This window comes from Pisolithus orientalis, assembly GCF_024613125.1.
Source record: "Pisolithus orientalis strain OTSU chromosome Unknown F5J12scaffold_14, whole genome shotgun sequence".
Lineage (NCBI taxonomy): Eukaryota > Fungi > Basidiomycota > Agaricomycetes > Boletales > Pisolithaceae > Pisolithus > Pisolithus orientalis.
In genome coordinates this window covers 708166-723882 of record NW_026260795.1, presented here as the reverse complement: position 1 = coordinate 723882, position 15717 = coordinate 708166, and the positions used below count along the sequence as shown (strand labels likewise).

Here is a 15717-nt window from a genome sequence, read left to right as displayed (position 1 = left end):
ACGCGCGGTGGGCCATCCGCGTTTCCGGCAAGCTCAGCGCTGGGTGACTGACATTCCGTTCCAGGTCAACGCCGTTCGGCTCCTGCCAGGACAACCCAGCTACCACGATGGACGTCGACCTCATCAAACTCGTTAACCGTCTTCAGGACACATTCAATAACCTTGGTGCGTACAATGAATGTTCCTGGGCAGTGGGCTTTGAACTCATGGTGAACATATACCACAGGCGGGGAGCTGGACATGCCCCAACTGGTCGTCGTAAGTCGTGATACCATATAACCCAGCCGGCATCGCGTAGACATACTCTCTTTCTTAGGTTGGCAGCCAGTCTTCGGGCAAATCTAGTGTGCTAGAAAAGTGTGTGTGTGCATCTGCCGTTGCGTAGTAGTAACTCACCGGCATGCTTTTCTCAGCATTGTTGCACGAGACTTTCTTCCGCGTGGCCAAGGCATCGTGACTCGCCGACCCCTCATTCTCCAGCTAATTCACACTCCCGTCCCGGATCCGTCCGCCAGCCCATCTGCAGATGCCGAGTGGGCACAGTTCCTCCATATCGACAAACGGTTCACAGACTTTAACGATGTACGCCGTGAAATCGAACAGGAGACTTTCCGTGTTGCCGGACAGAACAAAGGCGTCAGTAAACTCCCGATATCGTTACGAATATACAGTCCGAACGTGTTGGACCTGACGTTGGTCGACTTGCCTGGTCTAACAAAGGTGCGTGTACTGAAGCACGCCATGGACTCACCTAATAATTAACTAAGATACCGGTGGGCGATCAACCGAGCGATATTGAGCGCCAAATTAGGAACCTGGTTTTGGACTACATTTCAAAGCCTAACAGGTGGATTTGGAATTCGACGCGATGGTCCTGGAACTCTTAACTAATGTTTGTTATAGCGTTATCCTCGCAGTATCCCCTGCCAATGTCGACCTGGCCAATTCAGACGCACTCAAGCTCGCCCGTTCCGTAGATCCTCAAGGACGCCGTACCATTGGAGTTTTGACAAAGCTAGACCTCATGGATGCTGGGACAAATGCGCTTGACATACTCACGGGACGCGTCTATCCTCTGAAATTAGGTTTCATCGGCGTGGTGAATCGTAGTCAACAGGACATCATAACCGACAAGAGTATGAAAGACGCGTTAGAGGCAGAAGCAGAATTTTTCAAAAACCACTTGGCATACCGGAATATTGCGCATAAGAATGGCACCAAATATCTAGCGAGGGCGCTGAATCAGGTGTGTTTTTTTTTGACGCCTTTTGTGGAGCTACTCACAGCCTCTGTTCAAGGTCTTGATGAGCCACATACGCGATAAATTGCCTGATATGAAAGCTCGACTCAATACCTTGATGGGCCAAGCACAACAGGAACTGAACTCCTTTGGTGATGCCGCGGCATTCGGGGACAAGAATCAGGTAATGAAGCATGAGCATCTTTTTCCCTCAGCTGACAGCCCTACAGCAAGGAGCTCTTATTCTTCGGCTCATGAACCAATTTGCTCAGGATTTTATCTCATCCATCGAAGGTACCAAGGTGGATATGTCGACCAAAGAATTGTCAGGTGGTGCAAGGATATATTATATATTCAATGACGTCTTTGGCCATGCTCTGGCATCCATCGACTCCACTGCAAACTTGGATAACCAAGACATTCGAACGGCTATCCGCAATTCCACCGGTCCGCGCCCAAGTTTGTTTGTTCCCGAAGCCGCCTTCGACTTGCTGGTCAAGCCACAGATAAAACTTCTGGAAGCTCCAAGTCTTCGTTGCGTCGAGCTAGTATACGAGGAGTTGGTCAAAATATGCCATAATTGCACAAGCATGGTAAGCAACTTTTCCTTGGCACTGTATATCTAATCTTCTCCATTACTACAGGAATTGGAACGCTTCCCCCATTTACACGCCCAACTCATAGAATGTGTCTCAGAGCTTCTGCGGGAACGCCTCGGACCAACGTCGGACTATGCGCAAAGTCTTATTGAGATTCAAGCTGCGTACATCAACACAAACCATCCGACATTCATTGCGGGATCTGCTGCTGCTGCTGCGCAAACCGCAACGGCACCTTCACCAAAACCAACGCCACCCTCACGCGTAAGTGTTCGCTTTATTATAGTGTCACGCTTTGTCCGACAGAACGTCCGCCTATCCCCTTGGATCGCTCATTGATTTTCTCAGGCTGTAAGCTCCGACCCGATGCCTGGCGGCCCAACACGTGGAGATGGTGACGATTCATCCAGCGAAGAGCCAGTAGCTGTGAATGGCGTTCCAACGCGAGATGGTCGTTCCGTGTCGGCAACGCTTCACGATCGCTCCCGCCCAACAGCATCTGCTATCTCCGCTGCTAGCACTTCGGGGAAAACAAAACACCCTCGGCATTCGTCCGTTCTGCCGCCATCATCGCACTCACACGCACCTGCTGTGCCGGGAACGTCGCCCAACTCTACACGGGAGACCTTCCTGAATTATTTCTTCGGTCAGAACGGCCCCGGTCCCCTTGCAGGTTCGAGCGTGGAACGGTCTCATGCAGGTTCTGTACCACTTACCACTGGCCGTGATGTATCCGGAGCAGATGTACCGGGTCCTACTGGGATATTGGCGCCTAAACGATCACTAGATGGAAATAATGCGGCGTTTGACATGAAAAGCCTGGGTAAACATATTGAAGCTGTGAGGAAATTACTATATTCCCTGCGTTCAAAACGCTAACTCAATGATTGGCTGGTAATGTCCCACAGGTCTCGTCAGCCGGTGACAGTGGCTCTCAATTAACGCAACGCGAAGAGATGGAGACGGCCCTTATTCGGTCATTGATCGCTTCGTACTTTTCGATCGTCAGACAAAGTATACAGGACCTCATTCCGAAAGCGATTATGCATCTTTTGGTCAATTATTCATCCAAGCACGTGCAAAATCGGCTAGTAGCAACGCTCTACAAACCCGAATTGTTTTCGGAGTTATTGGATGAAGATGAAGCATTAGTAGCGGAACGGACACGGGTGAAGGCGTTGTTGGATGCCTACAAGGAGGCTTTCAAGACACTTTCTGAAGTGAACCTCAAGACAGTTTAGACTACTTTTTTACCCTGACGTTTTGCATGCTGTCTATGGCACTACGACTTTATTGTAGTATTCTTTTATTGATCACTGGAGATATAGTTGTGACCATCCATTGCATAATATGTAGACACATCAGCATCAATATGCAACCCTACCGACAAACAGGCAAGTCTAGATAACAAGACTAACAGTCACCATACTTATATAGCGAGTACCAAGCGAAAGAGCAACACTAAATGGGACGCACGACTCATCTAAGTAGAACGACTGACGGCGAGCAAAAGCTAGAGGTAGCGAGTGGCTTAGTAGAACAGCCCGGAGGAACGCCGAAACTGAACACATGGCAAGTGCTTGGGAACGGCTTCGCTCAGTCAGAAGCCTCCAGTTGCCCCTTGACGGCAACCCACTTCTCCTTCCCAACTTCTTTGGTGACGACATTGATTGATCCACCAATGGGTTTCTCCAGCTCCTCCTCCGACGTTATGCTCTCCTCGGTGTCGGCCTCAATACCGCCATTGCTGCTATCCGATTCGGATGATGATGATGACGACTCGCACTTGACGCCAGCAACGACAGCAGGCAACGTAACTTCCGTAGGAGTATTTGGGCCGCTCGAGCCAATGACTGGTGTTGCTGGTGGAACTATTTGCGCCATCGAGCTTTAAACTTGCCTCAACGCGATGCGCTTTCTTGGCTTTGGCTCGCTCCTTCTTCTCCAGCTTCTAATACGCAAAAATAGCAGTTATGAGAATGCATGCAACTCGCCTCTTCTGTTAAGTCGCACCTCCTTGATTTCCTTTTCCTCTAGCTGCACGAGGGCGCCAGATCAGCTACCGTGAATAGCGGATGTTTCAGTTTCGAAAAGATAATTTACCTCCTTGGCGAGCCTGTCTTCCTTCTATGCAAAAAGTCATCAGTACAGTGGATCAGAGAAATTTAGGATATTTTCAACTTACCTCTTTCCGTTCCTTCTCCTCAGCCTACGAATTACGGGAGGAATCAATTCCGTCATTCCGCACCGTACCATACTACAAAGTGTCGTCGTACCTCTTTCTTTTCCTTGGCTTCCCGCTGAAGGCCGAATTAATATCCCGCATGTCACCTGCCAAGTAAGGTAGAATGATCACACACCTCCGCCTTCTCTTTCTTGAGTTTCTCGCGCATCTCACGCTCTTGGATCACCCTTCATCACATGATCGCTTCAAGATCCGGACAATGAAATATGGGCGTGCTAACGTACCATTCACTGACTTCGTCGACGCATTCTCGGGGGCGGAGCTTGTTCTTGAGAAGATACCCCTGTAGAGAGGCGACCTGTGGCAGGACATCAAATAGGCGCGAATCCCACGCGAAGGGACACGAGTTGACACTTACACTGAGTTCATTTTCAGGAATGGTATCTGCGAAACGTTTAGCCAATTCTGCAATTTCGGCCTCCTCCAGAACTGGAATGGTGTGTCCAGATGCTTTACGCTTTGGGACTGGAAGATTCTTCTGCGAAACGTCAGTCTTCTCGTCGGCTGGAGACGAGGTCTCAGCAGAATCGACTGGGGGATTCTTAGGCTTAGAGGGGAAGAAACATTTGAATATGCCTTCCGCTTGCCACCTCGTCGCATGGGTGAAATTCACCCAAACGTCCATGCGCCCTGGACGGCTCAGTGCAGGATCAAGGCGCTCGATATGGTTAGTGGTGGCAAAGAGGAGGCTGAAGACACCATCGGGTGAATATATCAGCGAAATGGGCGCGGGTTAGGGGACTCAAGGATAACGCACCGACCCTCCGCCGCAGCGACACCATCCAGGCTGTTCAGGAGCCCACTTAAACTCAGAGTGGATCCGTCAGATTCATTATTGGTCGTAGTGGTACCACCTAGGGGAACTCCAGTTGAAGATGAATCTCGACTGACGGAACGCGTAAACGCCGCGTCCAAATCTTCAAGCAGCAAAATACATCTATAACCACGAATAGATGAGACTTAGTGACACGAGGAGGAAGTATCCACCGACCTGGAAGGTACATGACTCATCAAAGTGGTCAAGGTATTATCACTCATCCTGTTCTCATTTATGTTAATAACCCGCTAGAAGGCCCTTCAGTGGCGTCTTACCCCTTCGACGACAAACTAACGACGTAAATGTCCAATCCGAGTTCACCTGCTAACGAGTGTATCAACGACGTCTTGCCACTACACGCAACGGGGAGCTTTATTAATTGCATCAAAAATCGGAATGGAGACGCCAACCTTCCAGGAACACCATGCAAGAGATAACCCCGACGGAAGGGAATGCCTAGACATGGCTTAGAGTGAACGCAGCACAGAGTAGTCACGCTTTACCTCTTTCGGCATACCTGCGAATATGAATGAAATCTTCTGATTGAGATAAAATTCAACACCTTGTAACTCACCAGTCTTCTGAAGCCAAGAAGTCCTTGCAATCGGCCAAGAGCATATCCTTTACTCCCGGCTGCAGAACAATAGAACTCAGCGGACGTTTTTGCCGAGCTCCGTTCCACCGCCAGCAGGCGTAGGTACTTTGACAATGTCTGTGACTAAGCTCCGCGTGAGGTAATACGGGAAAACTCACGTATCAGCCATGAAGATGTGGACGCGGTGCTCAGCATCTTTCTCATACTCTCGTTTTGCTTCGAGGACAAGTTTCTTGAGGATGTCGTTGCTACGAGCGACCACACTGGTCACACAGTCAGGGCGAACCACGCGGAGCAGGAGTTTGGACGTACCTGATTTTTAGCGCAGCGCCATGTCCGTAGTCGGGGTAACGCTTGGTCCTCGTTATCTGTGGAAAGGCATGAGTCAATAACATTACCAAAGACGGACTATTAGTTGACATACCCGAAGCCAGTGGCCACGGTAATATATAGTATGTGTAGTATCTGCCGACAAGCGTCAGCTAGTTTAGACAGTGTTACGAAACTGTGTCTCCGTAAGGGACACTCGCCTAAGCTAGGGATAAATGCAACCTTGCGCTTTTTCCGACCATGTATGAGCGCGTCCTCGTCCTCGTCGACGTCCTCTTCATCCAAATCACCGGTTGTCGACTGCGTAATGCCACTGCGCGACACTGTACGCGTCGTTATCTCAAACTCTCGACTTCGGCCCCATGCCGGTTGCTAGTCACAGAATGAGTACTGTAGTCAGCCAAGATGGATGATGTTTCAAGTCTTGCCTTGGAAAGCCAATGCATGAGCCTAGCGAACAGTGTCAGCCTCCGAGGTCGGCTGGGGGATAAGGAAAGCGCATTACCAGTCATATGGATAATCCTCCTGGCTGAAGTGCGCCGTCAAGAAGAAGGCTAGGTGGGAAGGTCATTAAGGCGACACACGGGAGATAGGGCGGGAAGACGCACAGTCGACAAACCCATTCCAGGCTGAGACGGATATACGCCTGGCTGTCTCCACAGTACCACCTATGACCACTAGTTTCTGAGCAGAGTGAGTGCGAATGACGGCGAGGTGGAATGGGAAAGGTCTATACCAGGGTGTCCTGCAAGGCATTCGTGTTCATCCCTAGGGGGGAGAGCATGTTTTTCAAGGCGTCCATTGCAGTAGGGTTGGGGATGTGGAAAGCGAGAAGGCCAGGCCGCTTGCCACGGTCGGTCTTTTAAGTAGTTTATTAGCGCCGCGTGGTCACAAATAATACAGGGTAGCTGAAAGGTGCATTACTTATGTGACGGAGCCAATATCACGCAAACTCGGTAAGCTTCCGCAATGAAAAACCTTCAATGAGTGCGGGAATAGCAATGAGTCATGAAGCGCGCGATCTCAGAGGGCATTCCGAGTCGCACACCCACAGCTGCAGGCAGCAGTTCAGATAAGGAGACTGTTTTTTATTCGGACGTCTCGCAACGCATCGACCGCCGACCTGAACAGCGAGCCGGAACGGAAGTCTCATATCAGCCACCTGGCTCGCAATTTACGTTTACTTGACAAATGGCGATTGGGAGATTATAAGGCATTGCAAACTGCAGCGGAATGCGGCGATGCGGCGTGGACCACACTGCGCTCTGGGAGAAAGCATGAGCTTAGCGGGGCAGAATGCATTCCTCGTAACCGGCACGTGGCCAGACATGTTGCCTATTAAGGCAGGTTTCCCTCTGCGCATTACCGGCCGGCCAGGATCGGTTGTCGCTGGCAACCTTTGATCGGGATCCCACAAAAATCCCACCCTCTTCGCCACACCGTGGATGCAGAACATGCATGCATCTAATCTCAAGTACACTAATTAACAGCAGTCCAGGTAAGTTCTGGCTGCTGTCAGCAATATGCCAGGACCGCATCGAATCGTCCCAAGATCCTCAGAAACTTCATCGCACCGAGTTCCCGGCGTCAGGCTCACCGCTAACGATCTGCTTTGGATCTCTGTGCGTGCTCAGATCTAGTAAGCTTGTGACTTGCAACTCGTCCACCGCCTTATAACGCTCAGACGGTTTCGCAATAAGCAAACCGAATTCTATAGGGTGCGGGGCTCGCTGGCGCTGGCTGCATGCCACTAACACGTCACACGCACTGCCATTCTCACAGATCCGCCCCACACCTGTATCGACTTCCTAAACAAGTATTATACAAGTGGTCAGTGGCGTGCGGCAGCTTGCAGTCAGCTCGCGGCCCCGAGAATGAACGGTCTAGACTTTCGTTGGCGACGGCTAACTAAGGTAGATGTGGCAGACTTTACTTGAAGCTTCAACATTCAATCCAGACCAAGTGAGGCTACGCACAACTCATCTCCCTTAGCGCTGTCATCGGTGGCCACCCTCATATACATCATATCGAGTACTTCGTTGGAGCAGAGATTGAAACGGGAGAACGAAGTCTAGTGCACAGCTGCACCGGTGGCCCGTATCTCATATCAAGGCGCCACCGCAGGGCTGAATTTCGATGTCATGAGGAGTTAGTCCGCCCTGTTAATAGAAGTTTCAGCCACCATCAACCTCACAGCGTTACATTTTGCACCTGCTAATGAACAGTAGTTTTTCAGAAACCGTGACTTACCCAAGTCGACTTATGTAACATGCGGACGGCTTCAAAGATCTTATGTACAAGCGGAAAATTGATAATTCCCGCTCGGCAACTAGTAGTGCCGATACTTCTGGAATTGGAGCCCCACATCTCAGACCACTTACCTCGGCAGGGCAGATATACAGTCTTATATGAGCCCTGTTGTGACCAGCTACCTTCCCGCATTTTCTACCCCAAAACACAAGGCCAATGTTGGCAGCAGCAATTGAGGACACGGGATTACACATGGCGCTGTGGATAAGCCACCCGGCGGCGGATTGTGGAGTGGGTAGAAGATCAAAAAACAACGCAGATACTGACGCCTCACCACGCCGCCGCCACTTCGTGTGCGGGGCCAGTAACAAAATTTGGATACTTAGTATAAATGGCGCCTCTTCATCCGATCACCGCGTTTTCTGTGTCAAGCTTCGCAACCAGAAGGGCGGGTCAAGTGTTGACGTACACAAGTATAGCAACATATAGTGCAGTGGAACCGCTTTGTAGGACCTTATGTTGTTGTCCGTAATATGCCACACTGTCTCCGCGGATTTTACTTACCTCACCGAACTGGTCATGTGGCCGATCGCTTGTTCGCACTACGGTTAGACGAACTCCATGTACCGGTCCGTTTCGAGTCGGTAAAAATGCCGAACGACTCTTCAAGTGAGGATGAAAGTGAAGAGCCCTGCACGGTTTAAATGTGAAGAAACGACTCACTCGAAGGTGCAAAAACCAAACTTCACCACAAACACGACGGTGTATTGAGGGAAAGTCTGATTATACACAGAGAACCCTTCCTTGATAGGCATAAGCATCTCAAATATGTCAATACGTACTTGGTTATTATGCCTCATGGATCAGGATCCAGTGACTATGACATGTGATGATAAAAGGAGACGAAAGTCGTTGAAAATACACTTGTAAAGCAACACATGAAATCTATAAGGCTGCAAAAGAGTATCCCTGAGAGCAACGCACTAAGAGGAAGTGCACAACCTACTTAATCACTACGCGAAACTCCGCCCAGTTCCATTTCTTCATCTTCGTCCCTTGGACGGGAAACCACCAGTCCTTCAGTCATTTCTCTCTTCACACACAGCTGTTCGGCGACAATGACTGTCCATGCCGACCCTGCCACTAGAATAAACCAGAAAAACAAGGAATTGGGTATCGAAGCTGAATAGTAAGTCGTGAGTACGAGATGAATGAACACCAGGGTCAGCGCGAAATCTAGGATGAGGCGCGGCCGCCGAATGAGGGTATAAAGGAAATAGATACTATGAATAAAAGAATTAAGTGGTCATCTGACTCGATGTGGGGCACTCACTCTGCTGTGCAAGCGATCATCCATGAGATTGCGATGACCCAGCCTCTTGTAGGGTCTATTCGTCCAATACCACTATCCTCCCATCCTTCACCGACTCTCCTTCCTCCACTCCAAGCCCCATAATACGAACGCCAGCGTTCTTCTCCAGGCATACCGCGTACGGTGGGCTTCCCAGCCATTTCGCGCCAGTCCATGATCATACCTGTCGAAATTCGTCGGTCCTCGATATGACTGCTATGTGTGTTATTTTGCGTACCGACATTAGTGGCTCCTCCTTCGTAAAGTAATGACGATGGTTCTGCGAACAAGGAAAGCAAAGGAGGTATTAGGACCGAAAGCACCAGATAGTGCAGCGTTTGCATGGAAATGATCTGTAGCAAAGATTCAACAAGTCCAATCCACAGTAATAGTTTCAGATACCTGGGAGATCAACAGTGCTGGGTCCCAGCTTGTGGGATGTCGTGAGGGGGGCATGAGTCGAAACGTTACCCGCTCCATATCCGCCACGTTCAGGTGTGCGGGCAATGGTATGTCACGTGACATAGATTACCTAAGCCAGCTGTGTGGAGGAAGCAAGTTTGGGCGCGCAAGGCCATTACAGGCTTCCTCCGGACTTGGAGATGGCCCCGCATGCATACCAACACCTTTCTAATGCAGAAGAGGGGTACTTGGATCGCGAATTAGACCATCCTAGAGGTCTTTCCCCCTCCCTTTCCGACCGTGCTGCGCGACCGCTCACTTACTACGGTGAGGGACCCTTCGACGCACCCAGTTCGGACGATGAAGACGAAGAATATCTCGTGAAAGAGGCACACGGCCAAGGGGAATCCGAACTAGACAGTGGTCTTCGAGTCGGTGGCAGCGGAAAGGTTAGGTCACGAATCGGTTGTGAAGATACAATAACTGAGCCATGCTAATTGTCCAGCGACCAACCGCACTCAAAGCTCTAGTCCTATCACTTGCATCCCTTGTCATTTTGTCAGCTTGTATTGGCGTTTTTGCTGCTACCGTACTGTACAATGGCAAACCATTCCGTGGACCGAGAGCCCAGAAATTCTCCCTTGACCACATTTATAATGGAACGTTCAGTGCTAGCCTCCATTCAGTTCATTGGGTCCCAGAAGGTCTGAGGTCGGCTTTGTTCCCTTCCGAGTGCTCATTTCGACTGTAGCTGGGGACGGAGTGTTCTCAATGATGGAAAATGGATGGATAGTACTCGTTGACCTCAAAACTAACGAGACCAAGCCTTTGATTTCCACCGCAGATATCAAAGACGTAACCCTCCCTATTTCGTGGTGATACAGTATTGTATTAACACCAACTCGCAGGAAAATGGAAGCCAATTAAACTGGACCGAGTGGAAGCTTTCGCCGGACATGAAGTACGTTCTTGTCAAGGCAGACAAGGTCAAAGTGCGTATGCACTTCTATCAACTTCATCTGCCAAACGTGAATGCATCAATAGCAATGGAGGCACTCCAGCTTCGGCAATTACTATATCCATGATTTGGAGACCAAGGCAACCAATCCCCTGTTGCCCCCCACTAATCCCCCAGTCACAGCCCTATGCAACATGGGCACCAACCGGCCAATCTATTGCATTCGTTGCGTCCAACGACCTTTATGTTCTGCCGTCTCCCCGGTAAGGGTGTAGCTTCACTCTTACTTAGCCGTTAACGAACCAGTTTTCAAGCTCCACTATATCTCCCATCCGTGTGACAAACACTGGAAATGCATCGCTTTTCCACGGTATACCCGACTGGATTTATGAGGAAGAAGTTTTCGGAACTGATTACGCTCTTTGGTGGTCCCCTGATTCTTCACAAATTGCTTTTCTTCGGCTCGATGAAACTGCTGTCGATGAATATCGCTTTCCAATCTACAACCCAACTAATGACGCCTATGCCGTTGTGCCCTACACCGAGGATGTGGTGATTAAATACCCGAAGCCTGGCTACAACAACCCCATTGCCTCGATACACGTGTTTAATCTGGCAAGCTATCTCGAGTATTCCAACATCTTTTCTGCTGCGGCGACTACGATCGAGTTAGTTTGGACCGGTCGCTTTTCGCCTGACAACAGTATCATTTCTGAAGTTGCTTGGGTCGATGACTCGAGTTTGATCGTGAGGGAAGTTAACCGTGCTGCTGACAACGGCAATGTCATCCTCTTCCACCTTGATGAGTTGATCCCAGAGCAAGGAACCGGGTCTGGTGTGGTCGTCAGACGACTTGGAAAGAATGGTGAGGAAGCTGATGAAGGCTGGATCGAGTCGGTCAGTGCAGTCCCCGTTGTCCACAAATCATGATGTCCATTCTTCTGCAGCATCAGAACATTTACCCTCTTCCACCAAGCCTGCGATCAGGTGATTCGCCAGCCTACCTTGATATCGTACCATCAAAGGATGGGTACAATCATATTGCTCTTTTTGACCCGGCCGACTCCACTACGCCCCGTTTTCTCACTTCTGGACCCTGGGAGGTGACAGGAGGTATACAAATTGTGGATGCCCAAAGAGGATTGATGTAAGCTCTAACTCTTTAATGTCCGACACTTTCTCCCCCGCCACATGACACTAAAGATCAGGGCAGCTACTTCCAAGCGGCTCTGTCCTCCATCGAGCGCCACCTGTATTCTGTCCCAATCTCATCACCGAACACAGCATCGCCTATAACGCCCTCCCCATTGACAGATGAATCGACCACATCTTCATACTCTGCCAGCTTCTCACCTGGAGCTGGCTTTTATCTATTAAACTACCGTGGACCTGGAGTTCCTTGGCAAAGGGTGGTCCGTGTTGACAAACCAGGTACTGCTGTCCAATTCTGAGATATTAATTGGAACTGACGGTGGGTTTCTAGACTTTGACTATGTTCTCACAGATAATGCTGCGCTTAACTCGACATTGACTGTATTCGAAACTGCCACAGTTACCTACACCACCATCATCAGTGATGGTTATGGTAAGGGTCTATCTAAATGTCGACGCATCGAAGGTGGTGGGTTAACTTCGGAATCTTTTAAGAACTAAACGTGAAGGAGATGCGGCCACCGCGAATGGATGATTCGGGTCGAACGAAGTACTCTGTACTTTTCCATGTGTGGGTATTCCATCCGGATGTGTGCCATAGACTTACTTGGCATCTTTTGTAGATACGGTGGGCCCGAGAGTCAGAAAGTTGATGTCAATTATAAACGCGACTGGCATGACTACCTCGTTTGTACCCTCCAGTACATAGTGGTTATCGTTGACGGCAGGGGCACGGGCTACAAGGGGCGTCAGTTGCGCAACCCAGTGAGGAATAATCTGGGCTTCTGGGAGACCCGCGATCAGATCAATGCAGCGCGGTGCATACCTTAATCTTTTTAGTATCAACCTCCCGCTCATCCACTTTTCACAGCATATGGGCCAGTAAACCTTACGTGGACCCGAAACGTATTGGCATTTGGGGCTGGGTGAGTCGACCGTGTGCAAAGCCGTTTCTTCATCCCTCTCATGAATGCATTCAGTCTTATGGTGGTTTCATGGCTTCCAAAGTAGCCGAGGCAGACGCAGGCATCCACTCGCTAGCGATGGCCGTAGCGGTAAGCCTACGCTGCATTTCAAGTTGCATTATCTTACGATACATATGTGGTATTTGTAGCCTGTGACAAGTTGGCGTTTGTACGGTAAGCTGAACAACCAGACGAATCATCCTCGCTGGGCTCACAGATACCCAGATTCCATTTATACAGAACGGTACATGGGTCTTCCGAACGACAACCCTGGCGGTTACATCAATGCTTCAATCTCGTCTGTCGAAGGGTTCCGCAATATTGACTATCTCCTGATGCACGGAAGTGGCGACGACAATGTCCATTTCGCGAACTCGGCACATCTCCTTGACATGCTCACAAATGCCCAAATTCGAAATTTCAAGTTCAGGATGTTCACAGATAGGTGAGATCTGTCGATAAATCCTACTCCTACGAGACTCACTGACATTATAATATGTAGCGATCACTCTATTAACATGAGAGGTGCCAACAGGGAAGTGTACGAGTACATGACATTGTTCCTTCTCGAGAAGTGGGGTAGGGGGGGTCACCGTCGGGGTTGGTGAGGGTTTCTATTGGCATACCCGAGGCCTCAGCTGTACAAAGGTTCCAATAGTATGATAAAGACGATGATGTTAGGCGTAATATTCTTGTTGTGGGTCCAGGATATCCGGATGCTATATTTCATACCAGGCGAAACATGTCCGAATTCAGGGAGCACTTCTTCACTTAGGGCACACTCCTCACGGGTTGTCATTTAGCGCCCAGCCCCACATGATGTCACTGTCATGAATCTTAACTTGGATACGTATACCCGGCACGCGACGCCTAGCCCCCACACGCTGGCCCAAGAGGATGATCTGCCGGGGCTACTTATTGCGGATGAACGGCTTGTGACATACACAGATGTATCGCCTTCGTATCTGCATTATATGAGTACCACGTCACTCGCCGAGAGCAGACCAGCGAAGATCCTGCGCGCAGGCTTCTCCCACGATGACTGGCTGGGGCTTAAAGCCCTCTTTACGAAGGCCGCAAGGCTTTTCAACGGTGTGGATTGTCATTACCGTCATCCGAACACATGAGTTGCTCATGTAGACCTGTTACCGTGAAACGACAGATAGTGAAGGTGCAAATCGCGATCTCATCACGCTGACACGCGCTGTAATCCATCAGTGCCACCATGCCCTTGTCTCCCACCTAGACATCATTTTGGGTACTCCGGAGGATAAGGAGAGGCAGCCATCTATACCACTGAGATCCCTAGACCTACATTTCCTTCGCCTTCTCGAACATCGCAAGTTTCCGACAACAGCCCAGGAGAAGGGGTGGACGACATGTAACGAAAAGGAAAGGATGTATGTATACGATGACCCTAGGTTTCTACCTTGGCTATCAGTTGACTTTGCGTTCTTTAGAGCAATCGATTTTCTCAGTGAACTCCATGGCATCTTGGGAACGGCCCTGTTCTTTTTCGGAAAAATCATTGCCAAAGATGGGTCTCTTGCTTTGCCAGGTGAACCCAACACCGCTCTGCCCTATTGGTTATCCGCCCTCGACGTTTTCGAGTCAGGGTACAACCTACCCGTGCGTACCAACGCTTCCTACGCGTGTAGGGAACACTGGTTGCTTGCTGTGTCCGACAGTCGAGTTTTGATAGCACTCATTGGTCAGTTCATCACAGAGAAGGAACATAAACGTAGCACCAGCGAACTCTTCACGCGCGACAGCAAGTGGGCCCGCAGTTCACCGCTCGGAACCATCGTTGCTCTACGCCCTCCCCCGACGCAGAGGATGGCACTCTCTCTTATGTCCCTTAGCGAGTTGATGCTGATTGCCACGGACCAGTTTATGAGGGGGATACTTCATATGCCCCACCAACCCCCGACTGACTTCCCATATTTTTCACGCGCCGGAAAACTACTCACAATTGCAACGGAGGTCCTGGAAGTCGTGGAGCGCTTGCCATCGCTTGAAGAGAGACGCCGCTGGGCTGCGTGGGTTCAATCGATCCTGAATCTCATCAAGCCAGAGAAGTCTACTGAGGGAGAGGGGGAGCGCACAGCGCTCACCAGACTACGCTGTTGTTCACTCGTGTGTCCTCCGGGTCAGGGGACAGAGGTGGCAGATGATCATTGACAGTTCAGCCTCCCTGGCCCGTGGCGCGGAACTCTTCATGGTTTCAACATTCTCTGGTTTGCCCTTTCCTCCCAAGCTCTTGGATCCGTGTTCAGGTAATGTCCTGCAATTTCCAAAGCTATGAATATGTAATTTCTTTCCTGGCTATCATTGATCGTAGAATATACACGCGTTTTCAGGTTTGTTTCTAATTGTTGTATTATGATAGTGAGTTTCTAGTCATCCTTGGTGTCAGTTAGACCTTGTTGCCCATCACCTTGGTTCTTGTAAAATCAGGAGTCGCCATGCAATGATTCAACGCATGAAATCATATTTGCATAAACTGAGGTCAATATTCGTGCCCAAATCCCAACAGTGGCAGGAAGAGAAGATTGTAAATATTAAAGTAACGACTGATTTTTTTTTCCCAACCACTTCGGACCACAAGAAGGGGACAAATCTATATAAACCGAAGAAAAAGAAAGGTATCGACGAGTCGAGGCTCGTTGGGTTGTGGGTATGCCTAGAAGCACATTCAGCCGATGTAACAAGTCGGCAAGGTATCGCGGACACAGCTGAAGGGCAAAACGACATCACAAGGTCACGTATGGGCAAGAGATAAAGGAACAAAATGCACTACACGCTGAGTGGCA

At 49.8% G+C, this 15717-nt stretch overlaps 5 protein-coding genes across 5 annotated transcripts; 3 read left to right on the top strand and 2 right to left on the bottom strand.

Annotated features, from left to right (window-relative positions):
* Nucleotide 1: 1 nt before the first annotated feature.
* F5J12DRAFT_832130 (dynamin protein dnm1) lies at nucleotides 2-3175 on the top strand. The gene is made up of 11 exons (XM_051745767.1): nucleotides 2-165; nucleotides 227-258; nucleotides 317-357; nucleotides 414-720; nucleotides 768-847; nucleotides 904-1246; nucleotides 1299-1424; nucleotides 1471-1833; nucleotides 1885-2103; nucleotides 2188-2679; nucleotides 2748-3175. Exons 1-11 carry the CDS (start codon nucleotides 108-110, stop codon nucleotides 3078-3080), a joined length of 2394 nt encoding a protein of 797 aa, XP_051600030.1. The 5' UTR covers nucleotides 2-107; the 3' UTR covers nucleotides 3081-3175.
* On the bottom strand, nucleotides 3176-6811 carry F5J12DRAFT_832110 (P-loop containing nucleoside triphosphate hydrolase protein). Its single transcript, XM_051745766.1, has 18 exons — nucleotides 6563-6811; nucleotides 6435-6510; nucleotides 6332-6380; nucleotides 6255-6276; nucleotides 6027-6198; nucleotides 5921-5961; nucleotides 5809-5864; nucleotides 5655-5759; nucleotides 5476-5601; nucleotides 5312-5398; nucleotides 5177-5254; nucleotides 5076-5123; nucleotides 4842-5021; nucleotides 4443-4773; nucleotides 4305-4382; nucleotides 3853-3876; nucleotides 3694-3790; nucleotides 3176-3656 (listed from the first exon to the last, which is right to left on the bottom strand). Exons 1-18 carry the CDS (start codon nucleotides 6626-6628, stop codon nucleotides 3436-3438), a joined length of 1857 nt encoding a protein of 618 aa, XP_051600029.1. The 5' UTR covers nucleotides 6629-6811; the 3' UTR covers nucleotides 3176-3435.
* Nucleotides 6812-9082: 2271 nt separating this feature from the next.
* F5J12DRAFT_720788 (integral membrane protein S linking to the trans Golgi network-domain-containing protein) lies at nucleotides 9083-9883 on the bottom strand (the record flags this gene model as incomplete). Its single annotated transcript, XM_051741259.1, has 4 exons — nucleotides 9083-9359; nucleotides 9410-9611; nucleotides 9666-9780; nucleotides 9830-9883. 4 exons carry the CDS (start codon nucleotides 9881-9883, stop codon nucleotides 9083-9085), a joined length of 648 nt encoding a protein of 215 aa, XP_051600028.1.
* Nucleotides 9884-10013: 130 nt separating this feature from the next.
* Nucleotides 10014-13645, top strand: F5J12DRAFT_832076 (dipeptidyl aminopeptidase). Its single transcript, XM_051745765.1, has 15 exons — nucleotides 10014-10278; nucleotides 10335-10533; nucleotides 10581-10684; nucleotides 10738-10821; nucleotides 10971-11050; nucleotides 11102-11684; nucleotides 11735-11934; nucleotides 12001-12218; nucleotides 12271-12372; nucleotides 12435-12510; nucleotides 12563-12757; nucleotides 12811-12865; nucleotides 12920-12994; nucleotides 13096-13349; nucleotides 13407-13645. The coding sequence occupies exons 1-15, from the start codon at nucleotides 10030-10032 to the stop codon at nucleotides 13510-13512; spliced, it is 2580 nt and encodes an 859-aa protein (XP_051600027.1). The 5' UTR covers nucleotides 10014-10029; the 3' UTR covers nucleotides 13513-13645.
* A 3-nt stretch (nucleotides 13646-13648) lies between these two features.
* On the top strand, nucleotides 13649-15385 carry F5J12DRAFT_768895 (uncharacterized protein). Its single transcript, XM_051742224.1, has 3 exons — nucleotides 13649-13996; nucleotides 14067-14304; nucleotides 14365-15385. Exons 1-3 carry the CDS (start codon nucleotides 13735-13737, stop codon nucleotides 15083-15085), a joined length of 1221 nt encoding a protein of 406 aa, XP_051600026.1. The 5' UTR covers nucleotides 13649-13734; the 3' UTR covers nucleotides 15086-15385.
* The last annotated feature ends 332 nt before the right edge of the window (nucleotides 15386-15717 follow it).